Source organism: Molossus molossus, unplaced genomic scaffold (assembly GCF_014108415.1).
Source record: "Molossus molossus isolate mMolMol1 unplaced genomic scaffold, mMolMol1.p scaffold_m16_p_2, whole genome shotgun sequence".
Taxonomy (NCBI): domain Eukaryota; kingdom Metazoa; phylum Chordata; class Mammalia; order Chiroptera; family Molossidae; genus Molossus; species Molossus molossus.
This window is the reverse complement of record NW_023425355.1, coordinates 142446128-142462213: the sequence shown is the minus strand read 5'-3', so window position 1 is coordinate 142462213 and position 16086 is coordinate 142446128. Positions and strand designations below refer to the sequence as shown.

Sequence of the window (16086 nt, the reverse complement as noted above, 5' to 3'; positions counted from 1 at the left end):
GAACTATTGCACTTTTTAAAAACATGTAACTCTAACCTATTTCAACTAAAAGAACCCTGAACAAGAGCCTAATATTTAATCAATTCCATAATACTTTACTGATCTTTAATATTGCATTTTCAGTTATATGAGAAAAAGTGATATATTTCCAATTTAATCATAAATTAAGAGATTAAAATATTGCAGCAGAACGACAATCTATTTGCTGAGTTCATGACTCAGAGTTTCTGAAGTTAGTCTGGGACTCATATCACACTTCTTGACCTTCAACTCTGCTTACCATCTCCATATCACCTTTCACATTTATTTTCTTGGCATTCTGACAAACACATTCTAACAACACCATTTATTTACAAGATATTAACATGAGAATCCAGACTAAACATGCTTCTTTGGGGGGTTGCTGAAAGACCCAGAGCAATACTCTGTGATGTAATATGAAAACTGCACCTGTCTTTGAGCCCCCTTATAAATCATGAAAGGAAGAAACCTGATGCATTAGATCGCCAGTGAGAACCTGGAGAGAGTGAGTTCTAATCCTCGATTTCTATAAGCAGTTTGCAAGATAACTTCAGATCAGTAGTTTGAATTTAAGCTATTCTTCAATTCTAGTTTGACATATTCACAGTGCTAATCTGCCAAAGAGAAAATATGACCGATCTTTGTGTTGACGCTCAGGAAGAAAGCTAAGCCAACCTGCACTTTACCAACAACAAGGACACAATACGTATCGGAAATGATCTATATAACCAGAGTCGCAAAATTTGTTGTAGCATGATAAAAGTACCTGGGGGGGCTGGTTTTTAACACAATTCCAAGAAATTTTTCTATCCATTATAATCTAAAGGCTGAACTCTGAAGGTCTCCATTGGTGGGGTCTGGACATAGACCAGGGATGTTGTAGATAGGATTTAAGTATTGCATGGAGTCCAGACTAGACAGAAGATTTTTTAAAAACCTTTCCCTCCTAATATTCTGCTTTGTTCATAGAATGCTGAAGTCAGTCTAGAAATATTCATGGGAGTTATAGTTATATTTTGAACAATAAAAACATCTGAGTGTAGATAGTATTGTCTCAATTTAGTGATACAACCTTATTACCTTGGAAAGATGTTATTGAGATGAACCATGAAAAACAGTCAGCTTGCCCAGCCAGTGTGGCTCAGTGGATTGAGCGTCATCCCATGGACTGAGAGGTCCCAATTCAATTCCCGGTCAGGGCACATGCCCGGGTTTCGGGCTCGTTCCCCAGTGGGAGGTGTGCAAGAGGCAGCCGATTGATGTTTCTTTCTCACATCGTGTTTCTCTCTCTCTAAAAAAATCAATAAAGATATATTTTTCAAAAATAGTCATCTTGATCTCACACGAAAGCAGTAGTATAAGGAAGTGAGAAGAACACCAGGCTTGAAGTGGGAAAGCACACTGCCATTTACCAGCTAGAGAATCAGGGCTGGACTGGGAACTATCCAGTTTCCAACATTCTAAGTATCCTACAAACAAAAAGTGTCTGATGCAATGAAGTTACTGTGACTAGTGGGTGGGAATAAAGGCAACCCCTTGGCCTGTTGACATGTCTTCAGTTATACCAAATCCACAATGCAAGTCTTGCAGATTCCTCTGTTCCAAGTCGCTAGGCCAAAATGCCTGGGGTGACAGCCTGCTGTTGCTTCCACACCTATCATGAAAAGTATATCTTACTTAACAGCTTGCAAAATAAATTTCCAATTGCCTTCTGCTGTTGTCCAACTCAGCTGGGTCTACTTCTTCACTTGCTGATCACCTAAGCCCTCTTCAACTGCATGGTGGAAAGACCAAGGTTCCTGTCACACACAGTAGGTGCAGAATAAACATTTTTTACTAAAGCAATACTTGAATCCCAGTGCTACCTTTGTTGCTTTCTAGCTGTGTGACCTGGGCAAGTCTTCAATTTTATTTAATCTTGCTCCTCTCCTTAGCACATTTTTTTTAATCCTCACCGGAGGATATTTTTCCATATTTTGTTAAGATAGAGTGGGAGGAAGAGAGAGAGAAACATCGACGTGAAAGGGACACATTGAGTGGTTGTCACCCGCACGACCCAACCAGGGCTGGGGACAAACCGCAACTGAGGTACGTGCCCTTAGCAGGAACCGAGCCGGGGTCTCTCTGGACCGCAGGCCAACACTCTAACCACTGAGAAAACCGACCAGGGCTTAATACTTCTTATGTGCTGGGCACTTTCCAAGTTCAGTCATGCACTGCTTAACGATAAGGATACGTTCTGAGAAATGTATTGTTAGGTGATTTCATCATTGTGAGAACATCACAGAGTGCACTTACACAAACCTAGATGGTATTATCTACTCCACCCCTAGGATTTTTCATATAGCCTATTGCTCCTGGGCTACAAACCTATACTGAATACTGTAGGAAATTGTAACACAATGTTAAATATTTGTATATCTAAACATATCTAAATAGTGAGACATTATCATGGCGACACTGTCACTAGGTGATAGAAAATTTTCAGCTTCATTATAATGTTATGGGACCACCATTGTATATGCAGTCTACCGTTGGCCAAAATACTATCATGTGACACATGACTGTAATTAAAGCATGAGATCCTCACAAAAATTCAGGTAGGCACTTTAATTATCTCCATTTGACAGGTGAGGAAACTGAAGCATAAACATGCTTTGTAACTTCTTCAAGGTCATAGGGCAGAGCTGGCATTTGAACCCAGGCAGTCTGGATCAGAGTCCAGCTCTAACCCATTCAGCTCATTTCCTCTACAACTAAATCTAGCTATCTTTCAATCAGAGTCTCAGTATCGTCATCTGTCATCTACAAAATGAAGGTCGATACTATCGCCCCGCACAATTGTTGTAATAACAAAAACCTGGTGTGTATTCTACAAATACTAATTGTTATTTTGCTTATCATTATTATTATCACCCAACTAAAACAAGTGAGCAAGGAATCAATCAGAAGTTCCAGTTTGAGCAGAATGATACCTTGCTCAAAAGCCCGAAAACCTAGTGGCCCATTCCAGGATTTACCTGGACAAAATTATTAGCTATAGAAGAGGCCTTTTTATAATAACCCCTGAGGCAACATTGCTCTTGTCACCTTAGGTTTCTCTTTCTCCATCCACATTTGATCCTCAGAGTATCAACTTGCCTAATTATTTCTCAGCCTCTGAGAAATAAAGTTATTAGCAGTGCAAGCTGAGAATTGATCTGATGCTTACTTATACTTCATCTCCTGTAGGTGGTATTTATTCACCTGTTTCCCTGAGCTGTCCAGGTATACAGAAACAAAAACATGGTATTTGCCTTGATCTATGGGCCACCCAACTCAATTCACTTCTGATATCTCCAAAGACATGATATTCTAGGCTCAGCCTTCCCCTCTTGGGTCCCTCAGCATACCACTCGATGGGTGGTTTATCAAGTTGCTTTTAATTCTAATGGCTCCTGAAAATCTTTGGCTATTTAACAGCTCTGGCGTGATATGGCCAGGCAATTTCAAGATTGAAAATAGTTTTTAAAGCTCTAGCTGAAAAACAATCTTTTAAATAGCTTCCTCGTTCTTGCTTCCAAAGTGTAATAATAAGGACACAGAATTTCCACAGTAACCAATCTCAGAAAATCCTGGGCTGGCTGTTGACTCCTCCATTCAATCTGCCATTACAACCTCCCTTGTTGCATCTTTCAGGATAGCATTTAATTAACATTAGGCCTGGGCCTACTACATAACTACTCCTCTATATTTATGTTTTATTGAAAAGATGATGTGGTAACAATATTGGTATATTTTCTAACACTCATAAACATCATTTTTAAATTGACATCAAAATTCACATATCATAAAATCCACCTTTGAAAAGTGTACAATTCAGTGATTTTTAGTATATTCACCAGGTCATGCAACCATCACCTCTATCTAGTTCAAGAACATTTTCATCATTCCAAAAAGAAACCTGGTACCCATTAGCAGTCACTGCTCATCCCTCTCTACTGCCAGTCTCTGGCAACCACTAATCTACTTTCTGTCTCAATGGATTTGCCCATTCTGAACATTTCATATAAATGGAATCATACAATATGTGGACCTTTGTGTCTGGCTTCTTTCACTGAGCACAATGTTTTCAAGACTCATCCATGTTGTGGCATGTCTCTGAATTTCATTCTTTTTTATTGTTAAATAACTTTGTATTGTTTGGATAGACTACATTTTGTTTATCCATTCATCTGCTGATAGGCATTTGGTTGTTTCCACCATTTTGGTTATTATGAATAATGCTGATATGAACATTCATGTACAAGTTTTGGTGTGGAGATGTTTTCACTTCTCTTGGGTATATACCTAGAAATGGAATTGTTGGATCATATGGGAACTCTATGTTTAACTTTTTGAGAAAATGCCAAACTGTTTTATAAAGTGAAACCAGCAATGAGGGGGGACTATTGTACTGTGTTGCCTCTTAACTACAGGCCACTTCTAGCTAGAGTGCTACCTCCCTTCTTTTTGTTTGGCCAAAGCTTCTTTATCCACTGGTTTTAGTTGAGACATCTCAGACCTCCTTAGTCCTTGTATCAGTTTCCTATGGCTATTGTAACAAACCACCAGAAATGTTGTGGCTTAAGACCACACACATTCATTTACAGCTTGGGAGGTCAGAAGGCTCACTGGGCTAGAACCAAGATGTCAGATTCAGAACTGCATTCCTTCTGCAGGTTCTAGGGGAGAATCCATTTCCTTGTGTTTTCCAGCTTCTATATGCTGCCCCATTCCTTAGCTGATGACTTCTTCCCCCATTTTCAAAGCCAGCAGTATAGCATTTTCAAAATCTCTGTGTGTGTGTGTGTGTCTGTCTCTCTCGCTTACTCTCTCTCTAACTCTATCCTCATATCTCCTTCTCTAACTCTGACCCTCTTGCCTCCCTCTTATAAGGACCTTTGTGATTACATTGGCTAACCCAGATATTTCATGATAATTTCTCCACTTCAAAATCCTTGATTTGCCATGTAAGGTAGCATATCTACAGGTTCTGGGGGTTAGGACGTGGACATCTTTTGGAGGCCATTATTCTGTCTACCAGAGTCCTCCTATCATATTGCCTCAGCATTCTGAACAAGTCTAAGGATTTATTTATTTGAAAGTATTGTTTTCATAAAAGGGCCTCTTGTGGGGCCCTGTGTGATTGTTCCACATACATCCCTAGTGTCAAGGGCATAGCCAGCACTCAACAAATATTTCATGAATTCCCAGCTGAGTGGCCAGTTTGGTTTTGCTGGACCAGAGTTCCTGGGGGAAGGGGAAGAGGTAGGCTAATATTATATTGTAAAGAGCTTTGACATAATAGTCTAAGCAGTTTGGATTGCATGCTATACACCCTGAGCACCACCAAAGGTTTTTGCTCAGGGAGTTAACATGATTACAATTATGTGTTTGGAGTAGAAGGCCAATAAGCCAGATGGAGAAGGAGAAATTGAAGGCAGGGTGACCAAGCAGGAGGCCACAGCAAATGAGGACCCAAACTAGGCAGTGGCAATGAGAAGGAACAGCTGGACAGAGATGTAAGAACTTGGATACATTCCATTTCACATCCTTTCTAGAACAGAGCAAATGAGAAGTAAGTAGAACATAATTTGATAACTTATTGGAGAAGACCGAACGAGAAAAGAAGGGGAAGCTGGAAACATTTCCAGCCATCTCTCATAAAATCAAGCAGGCGGGAAAATGGTGACACCAATCAGAAAAAGAAGTACAGAAAATGAAATGTGGCCAGAGGAAGGGGGTGCTGATCAGTTCTGCTTCACACATTAGAATATGAGGAGTCCAGTGGACATTGTGAGCAGTTGTCCTGCAGAAAATCAGAAATAGATGTCAAGAGTTCATGCGCAAGCCCTGTCCGGTGTGGCTCGGTTGGTTGGAGCATCATCCATACACCAAAAAGTTACAAGGCTCAATTCCTGGTCAGGGCACATATCCAGATTTCCAGTTTGATTCCTGGTCAGGGTACATACGGGAGGCAACCAGAGGCAACAGACTGATGTTTCTCACCTCTCTCTCTCCTTCTCCCTTTCTCTCTCTCCCTTTCTCTCTCTCTCTCAAAAAAAAAATTTTTTTTTCAATTAAAAAAACAAAAAAGAGCTTGCCTGGCCGGTGTGGCTCAGTGGATTGAGCGTGGATTGAGCATCCTCCCATGGACTGAGATGTCCCAGTTCAATTCCCGGTCAGGGCACATGCCCAGGTTACAGGCTTGATCCGCAGTAGGGGGCGTGGATGTTTCCCTTTCACATCAATGTTTCTATCTCTATCTCCTTTCCTCTCTCTGTAACAAATCAACAAAACCTATTTTAAAAAAGAGCTCATGTATAAGATCACAGCTAGACACAGAGTTAGGAGTGTCCCCAAGATGGGTAATGGCTGAAGTCACAAAAGTGAATGAGATCATCAAGGGATAATTATTTAAAGAAAAAAAAATGCAGAACCATTGGGATGGGTGGACAAAGACAAGCACAGAGACAGAAGAGCAGAAAACGTTAGATTGAAGAAGTGAGCTGTAGGAGGGAATTGAGACTCCTCTGTGGGTAGTGGGGAAAGGAGGGAGAGGGCAGAATGGTACCGACAGTTCTGCCCAGAAGTCCGCCAAAGGAGGTCTAAGAGAGTCTTAGAATTTGGGCACCTTTGAGAGAATTGTTTCAGCAAGTAATGGGAATAGAGAAGAGATTGCCAAGGTTTAAGGTGCTCCTGGTCACTTACTCTTTTTCCAGAAGTTTGGCAGTTTATATGTCAAGAAAGATTTCAGGGTGGTTCTGTCCCTCAGCATGTTGTCTGATTTTGAGTTTAACCTTTTTAGTCCCTCTCTTTACCTGTAAAATAAGGAGGCTGCAGCTAGATGTTACCCAAAGTCCTTTCTGAGTCTAAAACTGGCTATTCCCAACCCTCAAATCCCAAAGTTTGAGTGAAAGTTCAATCCCAAGGCATCTGAGGAGTTGTCTTCATATTCTTCTCTATTTAAGTTAAAAATTTCCTTAGAAACAAATTCTAGCAGCGATACTCCAAAAGAAAGCATATGAAATTTGAATAACTATTTTCCTAATTTATAATTCTTATGGCATTATGCTTATTTCAGACATACTTCTTTATAAAATTCCCCTTGTCAATTTCTACTATGAAGCTGTCTTACTCTAAGTTACTTCGTCTTTGGTGACATGGGTGAACCTCTATTTTTAATCACAATATTCCTCTGCCTACATTTTAAATCTTAATGTGTTTCCATCATTATATATTTATCATTCAATTCTTCCCTACACATATTTAGATTATCCTCATACTTTTTTCCTATCCTCAGTACTTTTTGATGAGGCTTCTTTTCCCCCAAAATCAGAGCCTTAGTTGATATATACCAAAAAAGAAGAAGACCATGACAAAGAGTAAAGACAGAAGTATGAGAAAAACTAGTACTGGGAAGAAAAACCTAGAATTCAGTTTCTAATATAAAGTAGCATGTTACACAAGATTTCTCAACCTTGGTACTATTGAAATTTCAAGCAGGATAATTTTTTTGTGATGAGGGCTGTCCTGTGCACTGTGGGATGATTCGCAGCATCCCTGGCCTCCATCCATCAGATGCCAGTATTACCCCCATCCCAGCTCTGGCAATCAAAAATGGTACCAGGTATTGCCAAATGTGCTGAGGATGTCAACTTGCCCCCAGTTGAGAACCACTGGTCTATAGAGATCAACCTATTAGAAGTAGTTCAATAGTGCAAGAAAACAACTTGCTAAAATGAAAAGGTAAGAAATACAGAAGTACTATGTTTATTTGCCAACTCCCATTTGTGTATAGGATCCTTGGCATGGTTTCTCCATGCCCACTTCCTCTGAGTATCTACCTTCCCCCTCGTTTCATTCTACTAATACATGCCCCACCACCACCAGACACCAGAGTGATCTCTCTAAAACACATGTCTGATCATGTTATACCCTTGTGCTTTAAAAAATCACCAATTTTCCCCATTCTCTACCACAGGGTTTCTCAGCCTGGGCACTCCTGACATTGTGGACCAGATGACTCTGTTGAGGGGACTGTCCTGTACATTGTGCAGTGCTTAGCAGCATCGCTGGTCTCTAGCCACTAGATGCCAGTATAACCTCCCCTGTAGTAGTGGGAATAATGTCTCACCAAAGATATCCACACCCTAATCTCTAGAACCCGTGAATATGTTAAATTACATGGCAAAGGAAAATTAAGGTTTCAGATGGAATTAAAGGTTGTTAATGAACTGACCTTAAAATAATGGGATTATCTTGGATTATTCAGGTGAGCTCAATGTTATGACAAGAGTCCATAAGGGAGCCTGAGGGAAAAATGATTGTGGAAGAATGTCAGAGATGCAACATGGCTTGCTTTAAAGATGAAGAAAATGAGCCTGGCTGGTGTGGCTCAGTGGTTGAGTATTGACCCATGCACCAAGAGGTTGCTGGTTTGATTCCCAATCAGGGCACATGCCCAGATTGTGGGCCTGATCCCCAGTGGGGGGCATGCAGGAGGTGGCCAATTGATGCTCTCTCTCACCAGTGTTTCTATCTCTCTCTCCCTCTCCCTTCTTCTCTCTCTAAAATCAATAAAGAAAAAAATTAATAATAAAGATGAAGAAAATTGGGCCACTGGAAAAACAAAAAGATACAGAAAACTAATGCATCATTATCCCCAGCAATGACAACCAAAACTGCCTTCAGCCATTCCTAAATGTGCCTTGGGGACAGACTTGCCTCCAATTTGAGAACCACTGCTCTGTAAAACGTACAGTCCGAATTCCTGAGATGTGCACAGTGGGCTCTTCATAAATAATGCTACCCAACCTGTTGTACTAGTATCCAACACAGAGCAAGATACAGCCTATGCCTCTGGCACACCAAACTTCTAACTTCAAAAACACTCTACATGTTTTACCTCTCTGCAGATTTGATTCAAGGAGGTGCCTTGGAGGGTAGGCAAGGTGCTTTGACTCTCCTGACATTTTTATCCATGCCCACAGTTAGTTATTGTCTTCCAAATGCATGTCCAATTTCTGGTTTCATTATCTTATTACATAAAAATCCATGTGGTTGCTACATATATTAAACTGAAGATGCCCTAATCTCCTCCTTCAAACAAATCATTGCTCCTAAGTCCCTCTATGTCCTCTTCGTTGGAAACTCTGGTATCACCAACACCTCTCTGCCTTTGTATGTCTACTCTTTTCTCTTTCATTAAGGGATCACTTCCCTTCTTTTAAATGGCAGTCACCCTTGAGATAAAGTTCAAGTGTTCTCTACACAATAAAGCTTTCCAAAGACTCCCCAAAGCGTGGTGAACCATCACATCACTATCCCCTACCCTGTGTTGTGATCCTTCTGCATTCTACTTATTGGTTGATTCATCCATCCTCCTCAATAGACTCTGAGCTCTTTAAGAGCTAACACTATATTTCAGCTTCTCTGTACTCCTGGTAGCTAGAGAAATGCTTGTGCTCAAGAAGTGTTTGTGGCATGAATGAAGGAAAGAAGTCATGGATAGAGAAAAAATCAAATTAATTATGGGTTATCAAAGCTGGATGACTCCAGATCAGCTATGAGTATAATCCCAGCTCTAATCCATGAGAATTAGAAGAACCCTAGAGTGGAAACAAGACCTTGTCTGTGATCAGAATCAGGGACCAAGTTTGGCTGCTAAGAACACAAATCGAGAAGCATGTACCAATTGTATCACCATGCACCATTTATCATTTTGTCTTCTCCCTTTTACTACTCAATAGATATTCAACCCAGAATGTCCATGAATCAGATTTTGTTAAAGCAATCCTGAAATACATAATGAGAAAATATTACCAGAATCATAGATGAGTTTGACTAACATCTCCAGGTTTATGGCCATAATATAGCCATTTGTGAGCTCTGAGTGAGCACAAGTCATAGAGCTGCAGGCATTTATGAAAGTCTTGGGACTGGGAGCCACTGTAAGAACATTAGGTTTAAAACCAGAGAATCTGCTGAAAGAACTAAAAAGAAATTAATGTGATCCTGGCTAAACCTGAATAAAGGTAAATTATCAGGTTTGCCTATGGATTCAATGGAAGAGAAACAGAAAAGTTGAACAAACCCTAAGAGGTCCATGGAGAAGGAGGCACATAGTTTTGGAATTGAATGAAGGCTCCAGAGAAGCTCTATGTCAGCTAAAAGCTCTTCTGTAGAAATGCTAGGTGGGCAGCATGGGGTGCTGCATTCAACTCACTGGTGCTGTGATTCTCAACTGGGGCAATTTTGACATCTAGGGTGGTGTCTCGTGGGTGGAGGCCCAAGATGCTGCTAAACATGCTACAATGCATAGGGCAGCCCTAGCACAAATAATCATTTGGCCACAAGACTCAATAGGACAAAGGCTGAGAAACCTCGAGCCACAGCAACCAGGACAAGCACAAAAATCAAATTTGTATAAACCAAATTTCCCGGCAAGGGCCCATAAATAACCTTGCAAGGTGCTCATTTGCTAGACTTTTGACATCATTAGTAAAAATTCTCTTTTAGGACAAAGGACCCAGCTTGCTTGCCAGTGAGAAGGACAAGCAGTGCTCAATAAGATGCATTTCCTTCATTTTTGAGAGGGTTCCAGGGTGTTAAACCTTTGAAAGGTAATCCAGGCCATTAAATTCCAGACCTGGGGGTTACGTTAGGATATCTGGGCCTCTACTAAACAAAACCAGCCTCGGATCTTCATGTCAGGATTCTATCCAATCACTCCATGTCTGCCTCAAGAATTAAGGGACTACACACCTATACAGACATATCCACAGACACATGAACATTTTATGAGAAAATGTTGTTTTGCTAGATGGCTTTGTATTTAGTTCTTTTTCATTTTTAAACACTGCTTTTTATATGTTATATTTAATAATGAAACTTGAAAATGCAAGATATCTAAGATTAATATATTTTATTCTTTTTGTCTTTATTTTTATTGTTGACACTATTACAGATGTCCCCATTTACTATGTACTTAGTTTTAACAATTACAAAGAGGTAAAAGTCACAGTAGATGAGCTTGCAGACAGCGCAAATATGGCACAGAACAGTTCGAAGCCACCAGTATTGCTGCAGTTCAGATATTTGTCCATTGATTATGAGATTTAATGGCCAAGAAGATCATTTTTAAGCAGTCATGATCATCTATAATAGAATGCCTTTTGGTCATAACAGTAACAAACAGCTTCTGTATATTATATTCCAAGTATGTATGGTTGCTAAGGAAAACGAGGACATTCTTAATGATGCAATTAGGTTTGGCTTACTTTTTGCATTTCTCTCTTTCTCTCAACTCCAATAGATTAGTCAGATAAAGTGTGCTGCTGATATGGAGCAGGGATCCAGCCCCTTCTAGAGATCAAGAGGAATTCAATATTTAGATTTTTGACATTTAAATCTGTCTAATGCTGAGTTCCCTGGTTTGGAGAAAACCTCTTGTTCTCTGACCTGACTTTTCTTTCTACTGCCTATCTTTCTCATTAAAATGGGCAGAACACTCAGCAATGTTTGTTACTTTTGGTAATTCATCCTCCTGACCCAACAGCAGCAGTTACTTGGACACAGTAACTAATATTTTATTAGTATGTGATACTACTATTTTTGATAAATACTGCTGATTTTTTTAAGGCAATCTATTCAAAGCCAAAATCTCATAGTTATCTCATGTTAACAGAGTGAGGTATGATCTTGGATGTTATTTTCAAACTGTTTTTCTTGGTTCTGTTTCCTTTATTTAGTCTAAATCTCCAGCAATTACATGGTATTATATTTCATTTCTGTAATTCTAACTGTACTTTAAAATATTTAATTACAACTGGGAATCTCCCTTCCTTTATGGAAAAAGATCCAAGGCAAATCTATAGAGTTTGTGGACTGAGATAGGAGTTGTTCATTTTAAAAACAACTACTATTTATTTTCTAAAGCATGCTGCTTTCCAAGTACCGGTCAACCACAGTTTCCCCATAGCTCTGTTCTCCTTTCTTCCTAACCAGACAGCACACATTTTAAAGGGACCAAACAGCTCCCTCTGAGTTCCTTATGTATTAATGATTCCTGATTCACTTATATTTCACTAATGAAATAAGTGAAATAAGGACAACTAGCAGTTGTGGAATTTGGGCATGTTTCCATGATTTTTCTCACCCTTAACCAGAGCCCCCCCCCCCAAACTAACATCCCATACCATTTCCCAAACTAGTACTCCATACCACAGAGTTCTTAAATTAGAACTTTAGGGAGAAAAACATATATCAAAACTAGAGAATTCTAGTAGTTACTCCTCTCTGCTACCCAAACACACATAACTATATACATACACTATCAACAACACCCTCCAGAAAAATGTTCCTGAGTTCTCTGTAGAACAACCAGATGGCAGACATATTCCATCTAATCCTTACACACCCCTGAGAAACAGATCATTTGAGTTCCTAAAAATATCAACTTTTGGTGAAGGGATAAGACGACCCTTTAAAATAGCCTGTAGCTCAAACAGTAAAGAAGAACACCATGTCTTCCTCAACCTCCCATCACTGCTTCAAGTGGAGCCAAGAAGCCCTAACAAGACACACACGTGTGGCCACTAGGGACGGCCCATTTCCAGGAACCATTCACCAGCCAAAGAGGAACAGCCAAGCCATGAAAACCCCTCAATGGGTCCCTGGCTCTGAAAATGTGATGAAATGAAAGAACTGCCCAGGTGTTCATCCTTGGGCCCTGAGGACCCGAAGCACCAGACCCTACCTCAGACTTCCACACGACGTAGGGGTGGCCGTGGCTGTTGGGTGGGGACTGGAACTTCCTCTGCTGGAGCCACCTCCTGGGAGAAGCGAAGATGCTGTTGGAGCCTCCCCCGGAGGAGCAGAGGATGGCGCTGCGGCCACTGCCCGGCCCAGCCAGGACCGAAGGCAGGTCCCAGACCATGCTCTTCTTCAGGCCGCTGCGACCCAGGGGGACCTCATAGTCAAAGTGGAAGCTGCCAGAGGGCGACTTCTCCTGTGGGGTGCTTGGAGTGGAGAAGGATGAGCAGAGGGGTCTAGGGGGTGGGAGTCGGTTGGCCCGGGGGTGTGGGCCCCAGGGAGAGGACGCCAAGCGGGCCCCAAGGCCCTCGGCTGGGGGCAACGGGGAGCATAGGCGGGCCCGGGTGGACCCCGGGGAGCCGCCCTCCACGCCCACCTCGCCCCCGCAGCCGCCGATCAGGGCCGGGTCCAGGCTGCGGGTCTGGCGCAGCTTCCTCTTGGAGAAGCCATGGGCTGAGGCCGAGCCGCCCGAGGCCGGCGAAGAGCAGGAAAAGACACTGTGGAGCAGACTTTGCGCGGACATCTCGGTAGAGCTATGCCAGAGGGCCACCCTCTTTTCACTCTCGGAATGCTGGAGATTTGGGGCGCGGAAAGAAGGGGGGCTCAGGAGATGCTGCCAGGCTCAGAGAGTTGTGAAAGACAGCACCAGGCTCACGTGCCACCAGCGCACTACAAGTGCCCCGGTGGGGGCAGAAGTAGGAGATACATCACCAGCCTTCTAGGAAAAGGGTCGGGGGACCTACTGCGGAGGCTAGAACCTTCTCCTGGAGCCGACGTTGCGAATGGGGTAAAGAAGAAGAGGAGGAAGGTCAGGCGCTCGCTGGGTTCCTAGCTCCAGCCCGCCAGCGCCACTCCGCCTTCCCAGTCGAGGAAGGAGACTCCGAGCTCCTGCTCCCTGGCTCTGGGCAGCCTGGAAGTCTACAGCAAGCTCCTCCTCGCACCCTGAGGACGGTTGCGGGGGGCTGAGGAGGAGGTCTCCTGGGCGTGCGCCCAGGGCGCGTCCGTGCTCCCAGGGCAGCGAAAAGAACTTCCTCCAGCGATGGAGCTGGGCTCCACGGCTACGCCGCGGGGACGAACAGTCACGGTCTCCTGGGGCCCCTGAAGCTGCGTGTCTGTCCTTCACTTGGCGGCTGCGCCCACTCCTCCAACTGGTTAGTCGCAAGGATGTCTCCAAGCTCCAGGTTCCGCAGGGTGCCAGTCTTGCCACAAAGTGGGAACACGGAGCCCGCTTCGCCCAGGGCCTTCCAAGGACTAAGTGGCTATGATGGGAGAAAATTCACGGCAGTGGTCAGGGAACTAAGGAGAGAATCCCAGGGGCGGGTACCCATTCTCCATGCTCCGCTCGGAGGGACTCTTGATATTCGCAGCCCGGCCTTGGGCTCAGGGCAGGCGCGGAGATGTCTCCGCACGCACGCTCAGGCTAGAAGCAGGGGGAAGGGGGCAGCCAGGACCGGTAGGGCGGGAGGGAAGCCAGGTCTGGAGCTGAGGCGGAGCCAGGGGCAGGGGAAAGCAGAACCTGGAGTTTTCCAGGCGCCCAACCTGGGAGCCGCCCCTGATACCAGGTCTCCTGGGGAGAAAGCCCTGAGGACGGAAGTTTGGACCTTCTCCTGGGCCACCCCTCCCCCAGGTCGAGGGGGGGCGCCAGCTCCACTCACGTTTCTGGAAAGGAAAGGAAGTGTCAGATTGCACCCCACCCACTGGTGTCAGATGGGCAGCCCAAGACGGTTGCTCTGAAGTTGAAGTTAAATGTCGTGCCTTCCTTACCCCCCATCACTGCTGTTTTGTTTTTTTAAAAAGGAAGGATAGAGATTCAGTTCAAATGGACTGGAGGTGGCACCTACGAAGTGCTGGGGGAGTGAGGGGATGTCCTCCTGCGAAAATGAACTCCAGGAGGAGGGGTAAGTGAGGCCTGATGGGGTCAGGCGCTTTCAGGAGGGGAGCAGGCGAGAGGCTGCAGAGATTGGCGCTCTCAAAGTGATGGGTCTCTGGTTGGCTCTGGGACGCCTCTGGGCGCAGCACGTCAGGGCCACATTCCTAGGAGGCTGGAAAATGCTGGCGATGTCAGTGTTCCCTGCTTGGAAACCAGTCTGGGAGCAGCTTCTCCCGCTACTGTCCCAGTCTTGGAATCTATCAAATGCAAAGCTTCTCCTGCCTCAGAGGGCTTTTTGACGTAACACTTCAAGTTCTGCAACACATCTTACAACCATCTCCTTAAGGAGAGCAAAGATAACGCTGGAAATGCCGGCGTGCTTTATGTAACTGTCTTCGGGCTGCCCTTTACTACTTCAAGGGGAAGAGGATTTTACACAAATGTAAAGGCGACTTTCCTTTACCATTTCTTTTATTAAAGAAAAAATTTGCAATGAACTTATGAATACAGGTATTTGACACAAACATTTGCTTTGTTGTGTATATATCGGAAATGTCCAATTTTGATTTTGGAAAACTTCAGGGGTAAAATTTTCAGGGGGAAAATTGCTTTCTCTGACTTTTTAAAAAGTGTATTCGAGCCCTGGCCGGTTTGGCTCAGCGGTTACAGGGTCGGCCTTCGGAACAGAGACACGGGTTCGGTTCCCCCTGAGGGCACGTACCTGGGTTGGAGTTTGTCCCCGGCCCTGGTTGGGTCGTGTGGGAGGCAGCCACTCCATGTGTCCCTTTCACCTCGATATTTCTCTCTCTCTCTCTCTCTTTCTCTCTGTCCCTCCTACTCTATCTGAATAAAAAATGAAAAAATGTCCTCCGGTGAGGATAAAAAAAAAAAAAAATTAAAAGAAATAAATAAAAAGTGTGTTCGAGGTTCCTAGATATTCTACTATCTAGAAGAAGGCATGTCATGAAATCTAATTAATTAAATTTAATGCCTTCCCAAAGGGCTTCTTTCTGACCCCAGGATCTCTGATGTACCTTCCCCCCCCCTTTGGTAAATGCTGTGGGTAAGGCTGCACCCAGGGAGCTCCTTCCAGTAACTTAATGAGGTATTTGCTGCTTGAAGACCAAATGAGATACAAATTTTCTATTACACAGCTAGCCATCTTTTCTCACCCTGAAACGTCAGTATTTTCAGTGACTGACCATTAGGTGTACTGTGGAGAGGCACAGCATTTAAAATCACTTCCTTTCTTGCCTGTCTACACATGCCAAATTACATTTGGGGATTATTGGTGTTTGCTTTTTTCTCTCCTCAAACAAGACACATTAGAAGTAAAAGAGGGCGGGTCTTGCCTGCCA

The 16086-nt window shown here is 43.3% G+C and overlaps 1 protein-coding gene across 1 annotated transcript in view; it reads right to left on the bottom strand.

The window, feature by feature from the left end:
- Window positions 1–13666, bottom strand: part of ARHGAP6 (Rho GTPase activating protein 6) — a 458118-nt gene extending 444452 nt beyond the window's left edge. The window contains exon 1 of the mRNA XM_036270639.1: window positions 12803–13666. Coding sequence (XP_036126532.1) covers window positions 12803–13381 — 579 coding nt within the window. The 5' untranslated portion in view covers window positions 13382–13666. The remainder of the gene's footprint in view (window positions 1–12802) is intronic.
- Between the last annotated feature and the right edge of the window lie 2420 nt (window positions 13667–16086).